The sequence below is a fragment of the Mesocricetus auratus genome, unplaced genomic scaffold (assembly GCF_017639785.1).
Source record: "Mesocricetus auratus isolate SY011 unplaced genomic scaffold, BCM_Maur_2.0 Super-Scaffold_100676, whole genome shotgun sequence".
Taxonomy (NCBI): Eukaryota; Metazoa; Chordata; class Mammalia; order Rodentia; family Cricetidae; genus Mesocricetus; species Mesocricetus auratus.
This window is the reverse complement of record NW_024429266.1, coordinates 25,853,613-25,869,503: the sequence shown is the minus strand read 5'-3', so window position 1 is coordinate 25,869,503 and position 15,891 is coordinate 25,853,613. Positions and strand designations below refer to the sequence as shown.

The 15,891-nt window shown below is 44.8% G+C and overlaps 1 protein-coding gene across 1 annotated transcript in view; it reads left to right on the top strand.

Annotated features, from left to right (window-relative positions):
• The first annotated feature begins 3,407 nt into the window (after positions 1–3,407).
• Ildr2 (immunoglobulin like domain containing receptor 2) overlaps positions 3,408–15,891 on the top strand; it is a 62,232-nt gene continuing 49,748 nt past the window's right edge. Inside the window, exons 1-2 of the mRNA XM_040739079.1 lie at positions 3,408–3,599; positions 4,709–5,144. Coding sequence (XP_040595013.1) covers positions 3,408–3,599; positions 4,709–5,144 — 628 coding nt within the window. The remainder of the gene's footprint in view (positions 3,600–4,708; positions 5,145–15,891) is intronic.

Here is a 15,891-nt window from a genome sequence, read left to right as displayed (position 1 = left end):
TAGCCTCACACCCATGAGAAAGTGGCAAAGCCTCCCCCAACACCCTAAGTTGAAGCTTGGAGGGATGTTGGACATTTATGACCCAAAGACTGCTCCCTTACAGACACTGCTCCTACCAAGTCCAGACCTTGTAGTTCAGTTTCCCTAGTCTGATTTCAGCTATTGCTTCTCTGCCTGTGTGAGCACAGGTACTGGACAGCAAGCCCCGCTCTCACTTGTTTGAGCTAAAACAGTCTTTTTGATCCAAAAGTAAGCCGTAAACCCTGCCTTGTTTATCTATATTTAAGAACCCACCCTCCATGTTCAATGGTATATAATAAACACACTGAGTTTCCAGTGTGCTGAGGTTTCTCTATCAGAGAGCCCAATGCAGCCCATCCAAGATATCTGTCTGTGTGTTTGTCTTTTTTTTCTTCCATTCCCTCACTGTCCTAGTCAGTCTGACTTTGGAGCTGTGTTGGATGAGGCACCTACCCATATTCTGGGAGTGAGGTCATCAGATGATGTACGGTTTTGTAGCTCACTTCTATCCCTTTTTTTTTTTTCTGTCTGTGACTGGAGTCAAGGAAAGCCTCTAGAAAAAATGCTTAGGCCTCTGAGCAAGACCCTTTCAGCCTAATTGTCAAGATCTAGTGCTCAAGGCATTCTGGGCTTGTGGATCCATCTGGCCAGCCCCCCCTTCTTGTTTCTCTCTTTGACTGTCAGGCACTGCTTGATCATTGGGGTCAGAATCGCCCTGTTCCTCACATTGGGAGTCGCCAGTGTTACTCAGGTTTCCAAAAGTTGCTAATACTGGAACAGAAACAGAAGCATAAGCCAAAATCAGAATCAGGGCTCATAACAGAGAAATAGCCTTACTTCATCTCTAGTCCTGTAAATTACAAACAATTTATGGGCTGAAGTATCAGTTGGTAAGGGTTCCCAGGGCTTCAAATCTTCATAATTAACTTGATTAGTGGATCACAGTTGAGACATAATGAGAGCAGGTGTACATTTGGGAGCTTTGTATTTGGCTAAAAATATAGGCCTGACAAAACACCTGCCACTCCTCTCTGCCTTTCTCCTTTCTCCAGGGAAGTCCTAGACACTGAATAAATTTTGAGAGGAGCATATCTTTAGTCAGGAACTTTTCTACTTTGTAGAAATAACAGTGTATAGAAAATTATAAAGAAAGTATAAATGAATGAAAATCTTGCCTAGAGATTATCTTTTTGTTGTTTCTTCTGTCTTTTTAAAAGTACTTTTTCCATATTTGAGGTCATGCTGCTCTGTTCTTTTGTTCTGCACATTATCCTTGGACGGACCCTTTTGAGAAAAGTATTCAGAAAGCTAATTCAGGCAGAGGAGGCTCTGACCCCAGGTAGAGCACAAAAGCACTACTTAATTCAGCATCCTGCACCACCCAAATTGGGAGTCTGAGACAGCAGGTTCTAAGATGAAACATCTCACAAATACTTGAACTACAGCATGCTTGCCCAGTCTTTTGCTTATGATATAATTGCCACTGTTCTTGGCAGTCGATATGGAGGGCATCATGAACTTTATATTCACATTGCTAGTCTTTAAAGCTTAAAAATATGAAACAATGTATCACTCATTTATAAGAGAGCTTCCAGATTGAAAATGTTTCCATTTCCAGTAGAGTCCTTGGTTTAAGTTTTTTGTTTTTGTTTTTAAACTCAGAATCACCAAGGGTGATTTTTTACTGTCTGAGGTTGGAGAGGATAACAAACCCAGTAGGTAGGACAAACAAAAGAAGGACAAACCAAACTTAGGTTTTAAAAAAATATGTGATACTTGCTTTAAAGTCCTACCACATCTATTCCTCCTGGAACAAAGAGCAGAAAGAGGCAGAAATACGATTTTTATCTGTGTGCTTTAAAAAGACCCACGTTAAGCAGGATTCGTGTGCATGCATGCCTGTGTGTCTGCAATGAAATCATATTTTAAAGAGGATTCAGCTGCATTATATTTATAACTATGTGTTGCTCCCAGCTTCCAGCTCCCAGCATGTCTCCTTGTGGTAGCTCACGTCTCTATTCTCTGTGTCCTGATTTCTGTTCTAAAGTATGTAGCTTTGAAGAAAGTAGACTGTCCATTCTCTCTCCTCACCAAACCCAATCCTAGTCTTGACTTTTTGAGACTCTGGTCTAACGAAGGATTTTATTCTGACATGTTGGGCTCATTGCAGGAGAAAGTGTGACTTGTTGGGGATCAAGTCCCTCCCTTTGTTGCCGTGCTTGGCTAGTATAAATGGACAATGAAAACTTAGTCATATCATGGGGTCATTTGCAAATACTAACTGAACAGCTCCCTAGGAAAAGAACAAGTATTACTTATTACAAACTAAAGTTTATTGAAAGTCCTTGAGGAAAGGAGTTAAAATGCAGATTTCCAGGTTGCACATTCATTTTGATTTCATTGTTTTTAATCGAGATTCTGGGTGTCCTGTATTTTACTGTCCACCACCAATATGACAAAAAGAATGCCATTGCCGCAGCATCCTTCTGGCGCTATCCTTTAGGTTACATGTTTTGTATCACTAGGGGTATCCTTAGTATTCTCATATTGACCATTTATCACCTTGATAACAATGTGCATTTGGGAGGGGCACATAGTTCAGTTTAGAATGTAGCTTGGGGTCCCACCTACTCAGGAACATTTGGGATAGGCTAGTGTACCTCTCTAATTATAAAGTAAACATACAGTATCAGACACTGAAAATAGTTTCTAGGGTAGTAGACAGAGCACCTGCATTCTATGATTTGCTCTGATATAGCTCTTCTGTAAGACTCCTGATTCCTGTTGACACACACATAGGGCCACTCCAAGAACACATTCGAAGTTCACGGTCTGTGACCATTCATTTTTCAATCCAGCCCATCTCTCATATCTCCCCTCTGTATAAACTTGTTCAGATGTCTAAGCTTTGCATAAAATGCTCAGCCAGACATTGTATGTACATACATAAACATGCAGTAAATAGAAGAGCATAACACAAATACATTGTTATCTCAACCCTTTCATGTAGACATACCTTTTGTAGTGGAAAGCATACATTTTTGGAGTCAGAAGACAAGGTCAAATTCTAGCTGTACCATTTATTTACTGGTTACTTATAATAATGCATTAGTTTATGTCTTATGCCTAAGTTTCCTCATTAGGGTTAAATGAGGAATCTTGTGAAACATCCATAACCATGTTTAGACTCTAATAAGAAGCCTACAGATGTTATGTACAGCCTTTGTTGTTAATTTTCTGGGTGTTAAAGGAAATAGTTCTTGAATTTCTCTCATAGAGCTGCTTCTTCAGGGCTCTTGGTGACATACATTAGAAATAATCCAGGCCAAAGTAAGCAAAAAGACCATTTTTGAGAATGTAGTGAGTGGCTCTAACACTCCCTAAGAATGCTGAAGATTCAGATGCAGGAGACAAGTTGGAACCCAGCGAAGCCATTCCAGGGCTGCAGCTCAGACCTCACCCTTGAACAGTTGCCCCTGACTCCCACAGTCTCTGGCCAGCTGCTGCTGCTCCCTCATGGCAAAACCAATTCTCCAGTGTCCCTGCTTCTTACACTACCAGATCCACGAAAAACTAAGGTAGAGGTCACCTGTCACCTCTACTACACTCCAGCTTTGGTGGTCAGGAGGCGACTAGACTTCTGACTTCTGTATTTGAAATGGTTCAGATATGGGGGAAGAACTCAGAGGGCAAGTTGTGGCGAGAAATTGGCCCCTCCCCCTTAGTCCACATATGTCCTGCTTTCACATACGCCCTAATGGGCGAAGGTGTTTCTGCTTCAGGAATTCAGGGCTATTTTAAGTCCTTCAGCACCTTTCTCCTTTCCTCTAGCCAGAATATGGTTGCCTGGTTCTTTACCACTACTAACCCTGAACAGCCCATATCTTGCCCCATCTTTCCAGTGCTAACACAGACACATCTTTTATTGTGGTTCTCAACCCCACTCCAAGACTAACTTGCTCTTTTCTCTGTCCACCAGGCCCTTTCTCTATGTCTTCCAAGATGACACTGGCTCAATTTTTTACAATGAATATGCATTATGCCTTTAATAGTCTGGCCTTCTTCCTCTCCTGGACCCAAGATGAGGCTCCTCAAGGACAGGAAGGCTATACTATTACTCATGTCCTGTGGTCTTAGTTCTTAGCACCCAGTAGAGCCTTAGTTGTTAATCCAAGCATGCATTTTTTTCAACGTATTTGGACGCCAACATACAGGACATAAACCCATTTAAAAAGTAGGCATAACCCATATAAATATGCTCTGCAATGTGTAGATATAGGCTGTTTCAGTCTAGTTTCTTACTTATTTTTCTATTAAAAAGGCCTTAAACTACACCACACTCCAGAAAAAGGTTGCATAGTGGGTTTGTCCCCTATGGATTCCAATTTTGATTGGGGACTTGCCTTTTGGTTCTTTGAACCAGACCCACAGGCCAGGACACAGCAAAAACAAAAAAACAAACAAACAAAAACAAAACAAACCAACAAAAATCCCCACATTGTTCTGCCTTCAGGAGTTGCTAGTCTAAGCCTCATGAGAAAGAAGTTAAGCCAGGTCCTTGCAGTCTTCTCTGTCCCTGTCACCCAGTTCAGGTTCAAACTGCCACTGGCATCCCGAGAGAAGAGTCCTAGCCTGCCTAGTGGCCTGGGTAGAGCACACATGGTCCGCAGCTCCGGGGTGCACTTAGCTGCTGAGCTCTGACCTCCGGGCCCCCCGAGAGGCAGCACGTGACCGAGAAACTTTGGCGGGCGGCGGCGCGGCGGCCGAGCTCCCCCGCCCGGCGAGCTCTGCTGCGGGGAGGTGCTCGCTCCGCACCGCGCAGCCTGTACGTGCGGGAACGGCCCCCGCAGCCCAAGCGGACTCTGGAGCCGGCGGCAGCGCGCGTCTCGCAGGCGGCGGCGTCCAGCGCCCGGGCCCGGGCTGCGCGGCCAGCCCAGAGGGCTGCGGCGCCAGGGACGCGCGGGGCCCACGCTCCGCCGCCGCCTGCTGCCGCGAGGTCATCCGGATCCTCGTGTGCCAGCCGCTGCCGACTGTCCCCACTCCCCATCTGCATGGGAAGTTGGGGAAGATGGACAAGATGGACAGGGTCCTGTTGGGGTGGACCGCTGTCTTCTGGTTAACAGGTAAGAGTCGTTTTCCACGGCGAAGGATAACTTTACATGTATTCCCACAGTGGTGGTGTTCCTCTCCACCCTCATTTTCCCCCTTCTTGACCATGTTAAAGCTGCTGCTGTTAGTGTGTGTGTGTGTGTGTGTGTGTGTGTGTGTGTGTGTGTGTGCGTGCGTGCGTGCGTGTGTGTGTGTGTGTGTGTGTGTGTGTGTGTGTGTGTGTCTGGTTGGTTGGTTGGTTGGTGAGGGAGGCAGGGGAGAAGCCCGATTGCAAAGGAGCTGGATGGAGATGCAGGTGTTAGACTCACTAGCGCTGTGAGGTTGTTCTTAGGACGTATATTTCCCCTCCAGACAATGGTTCTTCCTCTCTTTTTCCTTGAGTTTGTTAGGGCTATGAGTCCTGGGTAATGCCTGGGAAAGCTCTGATTCATGAAGAGGACTCGTTTTCTAGAGGTGCGGGCAGCTACTTCCCTAGAGAAGGAGGGAGACCCAGGGGCATTCTCTGTGGCTCTCTGGCTACAAGGGTCGGAGTTTGGGAAGATGAAAACAGGCTTGCTTGGTTATGGAATTTAAGGCCTGATCGGTCTCACTGGAACCATTATGGAGAAGATAATAGATCAACTCCCCTCCCCCAATAAGGTTAATTTGCATGAAGGTTCAGAGGCGCTGAACTTTGCTGGAGCCTCTGGTGCAGCCCTTCCCCCCTTCGTGAACTTTCTTCCCATCTTCTGGTGCTGGGAGAGGCCCTTGTTTGTAACACTTTATCCGTGTGGCAACTCTGGGCTAAGGAACAAGGTAGCCCTAGTGTGGCCGCCTCAGAGAGATTCACAGAGCAGCCCTGCTGGAGGTTAGAAGAAGCAGAGCAAGGAGGGTTTGGATGGCTTGGGATGGGTCAGAGGCAACCAGAGACAGAGTCAAGGAAACCGGACAAGGTGTCAAAAGGTCATAGGGACACGATGAGGGCAGTGGTGAAGAGAAAAGAGCAAATAGCAGGAACAAGAAAAGAGTTTGTATCCTCTAGGGCATCCACTAGGTCGTGGGAGGGGGTGAGGGGATGGCACAGGAATAAAGACACTGGAAATGGGAATCAGCTTAAAACAGCCAAAGCAACTCACAGAAACAGGAGAAAATACATTGTGGAGGAAGAAAGGCCAATGCTTCTATCTTCTTTAGTTCGGAATGAAATTATCAATTGCCTGAGTTCTTTTCCTATTGCAAATGATAGTCCCTAACACCGTTCCTGCCTCCAGCTGGGATGAGGTGGGGGGCACCCTCCACAGAGTTAGCCTCTTATCTTGGCTGCTCGGAGTTCATCCCTCCCACATTATTCAGTTATGAATCATCTAATTCTAGGGCTTGGCTGATCTGTGCTTCCCCCTCCTCTGGCCTCCCAGTGCTTTCCACCGCCACCCTCACAGATTCTGACTCTCAGAGTGTCTCTATTGCTCAGTGCCATCTTCAAGGGGGAACTTAGGCCTGCAGCCTGTGTCGTCAGGCTTTTCTGAAGTCAGCCAGGCATCTTAGGAGGGGTTCATGAGTCAGAGGTGCTTTTCTGGACCTTGTCCCCTACTGGGTCTGCCCAAGAGCAGACATCCTCCCGGGACTCACAGAGAGTGGGAGAAGAACATATGGTCTCTCTAGATGGCTAACAGTTTCTTATGAAATGGAATTCTATTAGTGAAGGGACCACAGGAACTCTACTTCAACCCCCTGGTTTATAGAAATAGAGGTGCAGAGAAACAATATGCACATTTGTGGCTGGGGCTAGATGTCAGCCCTGCCCTGACCCTAGCCAGCCTTATTTGCACCAGCTCCACCTGCTTCGCTGGGTTTCCTGTGGGAGGCTCTGTTGCTTTATTTTTGTTTGGAGGGAGGTGCTGCATTGTCTGTACCTTCTGCCATCTGCACCTGCAGAGCTGTTTCTGCCTGGAAACAGGCAACAGGTTACTTAGCAGGGCATCTCAGCTGTCAGATGGTAGGCATGATCTCTGCATGAGCCTGGTTCCTGTAATGCCATTGGCATCCCACGAGCATCCCCCCATTCCCTGTTGTCAGAGGTGCTGATGGACAAGGTGCCTCTCAGTCCCCCACAAAGTATGAGAAGCTAACAATGGCTGCCAGAGAGGGGGCCTGAGGAGAGAAAGCAGTCAAGGCTGAGAGGGATTTAGACTCATTCCTCACACAGGAACCATATGAGGAAAGGTAAGAAATTCCGGTCCAGCGCAATCAATGAATTCTTTCTTGAGACATGGTGAAAAGGGAGAGAGAGAAAGGGGAAAAAAGCAGATTAAAAATGACACAGAGAGCCAAGAACAAATCACATTCATTCTCTCCCGCCCTCCCCTCCCCCATGCTCTCTCACCACCATTCTACTCCCCTGCTTCGCTTTAAGGCAGGCTGAGCAATTTCTAATCAACACCTGGGTTCTTTTCCTCAGGCTGTAACAGCTCCTTCCTTGTCTTATACTGCTAAAATCCTGTACTTCTTCCTGCTAGAGATTTAGCCTCATGATTTCTCATTGTCATTGCGGCACTGCTTCCTGCAAGACACTGGTTTTGTTGTTGTTGTTGCTTTGAACAAAACAAAATGCTTACCAGCTGCTATTTTAGCAACAGGTGCCATGATGGCAAGAGGCTTGAAGGAGGGCTCATTCAGTCTTTGTTCTCCAATGTGGGTGATGTTTGCTTGTCTTCCCTGGCAGCAGAGGCTGTGAGAAATGCCTGCGATTCTACTGAGAGAGTTCACTCCATGAGCTAGCTATAGGTTTTCCTAGAGACTCTTGAGTGTCTCTGTGATGGAGACACTCCGTCAGCATTTCTGTTGGTACTCTTTCATCCACCTAACCCATTCTGAAGGCATGTGCTCAGTTCCTGTGGTGTCTAAGTGGGATGGTAAGAGACAATTCTTACCCTCCGAGAAGGATCAATCTAGTTGGTGATTCAGACAAGCACTCAGGTAATTGTTAGGATGGTTGATGGTTCTGTAAGACCTACCTTGGTGCTATGGCGCATGGAACAGGCATAGCCAATCCAAATCAGGGAATTCCAACCCACACTGACTCCGAAGTTCCTGAATTGGTGATGGCTGAATTGAGACTTTTTCTCATTCAGTCAGTGAGTTACTGTCATGTCTTGGGCATTGTGCTGGGATTAATAAAATGAGTAAGATGCAGCCTCTCCCTTCAAGGAGCCCAGTCCGGTGGCAGAGACACTGGCTGTGCAACTGTGGACAACAGTACCAGCACTGTGTAAAAGCAGTAAGAGAAATCTTCCTTCAGTATTGTGAGGTGCCTCAGAAAACCTCCAACCTATCTGAAGGAGATAGGGAGATATTGAGGTGGCTGTTCCCGGGGCCACTTTGCTACGTGATGACCATGGAAGGACAGTAGGTGTGGAGACTTAGAGGTTTTTTTTTTTTTTTTTGGTTTTATGAGACAGGGTTTCTCTGTATTGTTTTGGAGGCTGTCGGTCCAGCCCGGCCTCGAACTCACAGAGATCCGCCTGCCTCTGCCTCCCGAGTGCTGGGATTAAAGGTGTGCGCCACCACCGCTCGGCTTTTTTTTTTTTTTTTGGACTTAGAGTGTTATTAATGCTAGGAAAGGAAGACTCACTTTTAGAGATTGCTGGTACCTCAACTTCCATCATCCTCTTCCACATCCTGTGTAGCTCCTACACTCTTTCCCTTTGTGTTCTGTCTTCTTCCACAGAAGGGACATTGTTTACATCAAACTTTTCCCCACCATTTTATCACAGTGGTCCCCATGCCCACCATCCCCAACCTAGATGCTTCTCGGTGGATCAGAAGAAGGTTGCTGTTTCAGAACCCTTATCAGACACACGAATTTGCTGAGTGGCTGATTTGCAGAGATTCGAGTATTGGTACTTGAATGATACTAAGGTACTAGAAGCTTTACTCCAAGTACTTAATGCTTGGTCTAATGACAGCTGTCTTAGTCCTGGAACTTGGTGGATGGAAAGATCCTGAGAGTTGAAGGTTGAGTTCAAGGACTAGCTCTTCCACAAATAACTGTATAGTCCTGGGCAGGTTTATATCTTGATCTTATCGTCTCTTAGATGGGTGGTTTCTAGGGTGATTCAGAGTCTGAACTTTTTTCCCTTTAATTTTTATAACCTAGATATCAGAGCTCAAGAGTGACTGGTTCATTCATCCTTTTTATAAAGTCACCCAGTGATGGAAACAGAGACAATCTCAGTTTTCTTCAGTGTTTTCATTCTAATTAATGATGAAACAACACCAACTAGGAAGGGAGATCTGTTGCTGAAATTTTCAGGAGAACAAGTGGATTAGCATTCAGTTTCTGGAGAACAGGGTGGTCACTGTGGGGACGGTAGAGCAAGGTAAGTACACTGGACCAGGTGGGCTGACTCTTCCCGCAGTCAGCATGGCCCTGCAACATCCCTCCACCTTCCAGGACTCCTTTATTTTTCACTCCTTTTGGCGTTTATCCTTTTTTTGCTTTGGTTAAAAATAAACAGAAAAATAATGGTTTATGTTGGTTGTTCTTATTTTTGTTATGGTGTTTTTCTCTGTGTTGGGTGGCTTTCATATGCATTATCTCAGTGATTCTTATGCTCAAGAAGGCCAGCGCCCAGAGAAAGTAAGGGACTTATCTGTCCATGGTGTTTTATTTATTGAAAAATTTGTGAGATACAGTGTGTCACCTCTTTAGTGTAAATTGGCAGTTTCAAGTGCCATAATCCAGGAAATCATTCTATTTTGGTTAAGGTAGATCAAACTATAACTCTGGCCTTAAGTGAATATACATGGTGACTATTGTGGCATCTTGGATTAGAGTTCATGGAATTCAGGAAAATAGTGGAGGGGAAAGTGAGAAATATTGGTTGGTGGTTTTCCCTAAATCAAGTCCTGGGGTGTGGGATGGAGTGGGGAATACTCTGGAAAGGCAGAGACTGTGTCCCGGGGATAGCAGACACTGCTGAGCATTTGGGACTAGGCGTTGGTGCTATACACCCAGGAGGCATGCAAGATGTGACTGTGCTATATACAGGCTTCTAACGGTGGTGGTTGAGATAGGTTTTTGGCTCTCTGAAAATGAAAGAAAGCATTTTGGATGACTGGAGTTCTTTATGGGCCAAGAAACAAGAAAGAACTCAGAAGAACACGCTACTTCCTCTGTTCTCCTTCCGTGTCTGGAGCTTCCAGGATGCTGTGCTCTGGCTTAGGAGCAGGGCCCTCACATTATTACTCCTTCTGTACTGGGGCTTGCCAAGGTGCTGATACAGAGGAAGAAGCAGGCCAGAGGCCTCTCTCTCTCTCTCTCTCTCTCTCTCTCTCTCTCTCTCTCTCTCTCTCTCTCTCTCTCTCTCTCTGTGTGTGTGTGTGTGTATAGGGATAGGGTTAGCACTAACTGAATTGGACTTGAATGCTATATTAGTATTTTATCTTATATCCATTGGCTTTGACCTAGAAAGCTAACTCATTTCACAGTGCTAGTCACATAATTAAAGTTAAACCATGTAAAAACTCTCAGAACAGTGTTTGGTACATAGTAATAACTCAGTTCTTCTCATGAACCCAACTAGGTATATTCATTAGCATTTTGATACAGCATCAAGAAACAAATCTTGATAGTTCACTGTAGTTGACATTTAGTTTTTAATCATGTCACATGGAAGCTGCAGCTTACTGCGGGTAGCTGGCTTTTGGCTAGGCTTGGTGGACTTGACTCAGTACTAGTTGCCTTTTAATTCCAATACCAAGTATGAAAGAACAGACACTAATTGGTTATTTTGTTCTCACAGTGGAGGGCAAATGCTTGGGGCATTGGGTAGGAGTATAGAGACAGTGTGTAGAACCAAACCACACAAGTGCCTTCAAAACTTGTACTTAGACAGGTCTTATGGTTTATCTGCTCATATTATACTAAGCAAAGGAAATCCTGTGGCCTAGTGCATAGTCTATGGTGTTTGAACTGTACCCTTGTCTGTAGCGCCCAAATACAAGATTGAAGAAGGAACAAACAGTTCAGTCTGTCAGCTGGACTAAGTCATCTAAGACAGTAATCTTGTCATTACTGTGTAGCAGACTCTTTAGAAACCTGCAGAAAGGAACTGTTGTTAACAAAAGTCCTAGATGACTGAATAGGAAATTCTCAGGCAATGAGCTGTGATTCTGTGTGTACAGTGATTGCACCAAAAGAAGGAAGCAGCTTTTAGAGATACTAGAGGAAGTCCTGGAGAATAAGTAGGAGTTAGAAGGGAAGGGGTGCTATGGGGAGAAAGAAATGTGCAAAGGGAACAGGCTTTGTAAAGGCTGAGAATCAAGGGAGGACATGATATTTTCTGAAAACTACAAATATTTGTCTATGGTTGAAGCATTTAGTGCTGTAGGAACAAAGAGAAGCCCCTTTGTCCTCTAGAGGGCTAGAAGGAGTCTTGAAAAAAGAGTCTGAGGCATGGGAGTGCCATAATCAGATGTGCATTTTAGAAAGCTCATTTGTGCTCAAGGTGGGGAATAGATTAGATATGGGTAAGAAACCCTGTAGGTGAAGGTGTGATGTGACCTGAACCTACATGGTACAGTGAGATGAGAGACATCCATGCACAGACCAACAGGATGGTGGAAGTAGGATTGCCTGGATGCAGAGGTTGAAGGGGAAGGAATGTTAAAGATGCCTCCAAATTTGTATCTTGGAATTTCTAGGGATACCGTCCATGGACATGAATTAATATGAAAGGGGAAACACATAGATAAGGGGCATGAAAATCTCTCCCTCTCTTTTCTCAAAATTATATTATAGCCTAGGCTTCTATAATTAAGGTAACCTAAAACATAGTACATTAGCTGCTTTAGGCAAAGCTGGGAAAAATATACCCAACTTAAGGGAGAGTTTGTTTGGCTCATGGTTCAAGGCTACAGTTACCATAGTAGGGGAGTCATGGTGGCAGGAGCTGCAGATATTGACTACCCTGTGTCTGCAATCTGAAGCAGAAGGAAAGAAATGCTTGGGCTCAATCCCTTCTCCTTTTTATGTAGTCTGGGTCTCCAGCCCATGGCATGGTACAGTCTAATTTAGATTGGGTCTTCCCACCTCACTTAACCTCATCTCAATAATTCTTCATAATTCCAGACATGTCCAGAGTCTTGCCTTCTCAGTTATTTTAGGTCCTATAAAGTTGATGATCTTAATTATCACACACAATGACTAATATAAAATACTGTATTTCTCTAATTGCAGTTTGAATCTGTGGGGCTAGGACTATCAGAGTTGCTGACAGAGAGATGACCTAGAAGCTGTACACTTTACTTCTCACTTCTTAAATCTAGTCACATGACCACAGCTAGCTGCAAGAGAGTCCAGGAAATGTGTAGTTCTTGGTGGTTTGTCTGACCAAATGAAAACCCAGAATGTTCTGTTACCCAAAAGGAAGAAATGGCTGTGTCTCCCTCTAGCAGAATGAGCATGAATGTGCTTGTGTAACACTAAAATAGAGACTAAAGCTGTGTATTTGGGTCTGGAGCTCAGGGGAGACCTAGACAAGAAATACAGACAACAAGTTGACAAAGGTTGATAGGAACTTCCTTGTATGTTCTCTGCCTTTTCTAAATGGCTGAAGTCTGACCCATCTGAAAGAACCAGGATGGTTTCTAAAGTCCCTCTGAATTGCAGGATGAAGACTAACCCCTTTCAGCACTGCCTTGGTCCCATTGGCACAGCACACAAGCCAGCTAGACATCAGCCATAGTTCATTTCAGATCTGTGGATGATGAAACAAATCAGGTAGAAAGGAGATATGTGTCTGGCTTTTATCTACATGGTGGTGGCAGAATGGGAAAGCATGGCTCAGCTGGAGACATAGGAAGTATGCTTAATGAGTGGCAAGCTCTGTGTGCACAGGCATCAGAGCTATTGGTAGCAAATGATAACTAGGCCATGAACAAACCCCCCCTGGGTGGCAATGACCACAGTATTATCTGAAATGGGGCCATGGTGTTGACTTTTGAGATTCTTAGAAGGAAAACATACTAGAATGCTAGCATTAAAAAAAACTTGAAGTGATCTGTTTAGAACTAATGTAGATGCAGGATTCAGGTACTGAGGTAGCAAAGCAGAGATACTGGTTCTAGCCAGTTTAATCAGGGAAGAAATTTTTTTCTTTTGGAAAGAATCTGATTAACTTGGGGAGTCAATTAGGAAACTTAGAGAGCAAAGCTCAGAAAACAGGCAGGTTCTGAGGTCATGTCTACTACTCCTAGTAAAGACTTAATTTTTTTTAACCTTAGTTGATCAAGAAGATGGTTTCTACTTCTAGAAGAAAACTATCAAGCTGCATTTTCTTTGCTTGCAGGTAGACACTAGGCAAATGCTCCCATCCTGAATACTCAGGGATGCACAGTCTTTCTTTACTTGGCTGGACTATGGGCTGACCCCACTGGACTATGGGCTAACCCCACTGGAGATATGTGCATACCTTGTATTCTTGCCTACATTTAGAAAGCCTGTCCATTAATTGTTTCTTTCTTTCTTTCTTTTTTTTTTTTTGGTTTTTACGAGACAGGGTTTCTCTGTATTGTTTTGGAGGCTATCGGTCCAGCCCGGCCTCGAACTCACAGAGATCCACCTGCCTCTGCCTCCCGAGTGCTGGGATTAAAGGTGTGCGCCACCACCGCCCGGCCATTAATTGTTTCTTAAAAATGTCTTTAGAAGATTGAGACAACATGTTTAAAATGTGAAAACAAATGATAGATTTCTTAGGACAACTTGAGAGCAGAAGGAAGATCTGAAATGTCATACTGAATAGAGACACACCTTAGTTGTCTGTGGGATACTCTGGGGAATGAGAAATTTGTCAAATCTGCTTTGGAGACTTGAAGTTAAGTGATGGGTAAGCTTTATACAAGACTTCTAAAGATGCCTGTCTCCAAGGATACTTCTCTGTGACCTTTGGCAACGATTTTGCTTCTCTGAAATGGGGGTATGCTTATAGAACTGCCTCTCGGAGATGCAGGAGGAATCGCTAACAACAAGTGGGGAAAAGGAACTTGGAAAAAATGAGGATGCTAAAATAGGAACAGCTTTGCTTTAGAATTTGCTTTTGTTATTTCCATAAGAACACAGTTTGTCATATATAGAATGCCTTTCTTCACAGGAGAATCGGGGTAGGACCCTATTTTGCTGGCACTGTCTGTACTTGGAGCTGACTTTCCCGAGTCTGAAAGTGAGCCAAGAGGGTAGCTGCTGTTCTGAGCTGTCACTATTCACTTCCACTTCCAGGCAGCTTCTTAGGTATTGGCCAGAATCCATGCTCTGCACAGAGACCCACTTGCTGAGAAAGCTATTCAGACCCCCAGGTTCATGTGTGCATGCATTTGTTCATTCGCTTTACATGCTTTTAGACCTCAGCTATAGCCTATGGCTTTGCTAAGTGTTGGGGGTTCAGACTCAACTAAATTCTGGCAACTAACTTTGGGGACCTTAGAGTAATAAAATAAACAAGGTCAGATTAAACGTACTAAGATCTGGAATTTGTCTTTTCTTGGTGTTGCTTGAGCTTAATGAAGTATTTTAAATACACTTGACAGAATTAAAATGCTCATGTAATTTTTTTTTCTGGAGACCAGAAGACAAAGTACATGCAAGAATAGATAGTCTAACAATAATGGCTCTCTCCTCTGCAAACATACTACCTGTTATCTTTGGTAGCCATGAAATGCTCCCTTCAATCAGTGCTTAACGTTTTAAAGGATTTCTGAGTTTTACAGGTGTGCTCCGTACCACACACAGTCGCGTGCTCCCCTTCACTTATTTCTCTGTTTTCCTCACTTTTCTCTGCCTCTCTTCAGTTCTCCCCAATACCTACCTTAGTTTGGAGGGTGGAACAGATTTTTTCTGTATCTCTAAAATGATTTAGAAAACTTCAAAACTCAAGTTCCGTAAGCTGATACAAACACCTGAGCTTTTCTACTGCTAGTGCTCATGTTGAGAGCACAGCCTTCCCACTGTGTGCCAGTGCCCGAGCTCAGAACACAGCCTTCCCACTGTGTGCAATGACTGAGTCAGAACACAGCCTTCACACTGTGTGCAATGACTGAGTCAGAACACAGCCTTCCCACTGTGTGCAATGACTGAGTCAGAACACAGCCTTCCCACTGTGTGCCAGTGTCTGAGCTCAGAATGCCTGTCTTCCCACTGTGTGCTCAGAACACAGCCTTCCCACTGTGTGCCAGTATCTGAGCTCAGAATGCCTGTCTTCCCACTGTGTGCTCAGAACACAGCCTTCCCACTGTGTGCCAGTATCTGAGCTCAGAATGCCTGTCTTCCCACTGTGTGCCAGGGTCTGAGCTCAGAATGCTTGTCTTCCCACTGTGTGCCAATGATCAAGTTCAGAACACAGCCTTCCCACTGTGTGCCAATGACTGAGCTCAGAACACAGCCTTCCCAATATGTGTCAGAGCCTGAGCTCAAAATGTCTGCTTTCCCACTGTGTGCCAGAGCTTGTTCCTCTGTTTGCCACACCTCCCCTCAGTGCTTCTCTCTGGCTCCAGGAACACCTTTCAGCTATGTGTCCTTCTGTTATAGACAAAGGATAAAGAGAGAGTGGATAGCTGGAGAGTACATGGGGCCAGTCATGGGTAAGATTTATCTTTAAAGTGTGTGTGTGTGTGTGTGTGTGTCTGTCTGTCTGTCTGCCATGTATATGTGGGTGCCCCTAGGGGTCAGAAAAGGGCATTGGATCCTCTGGAGCTGGAGTTATAGGTGACTGTGAGCTGCCCAATGTA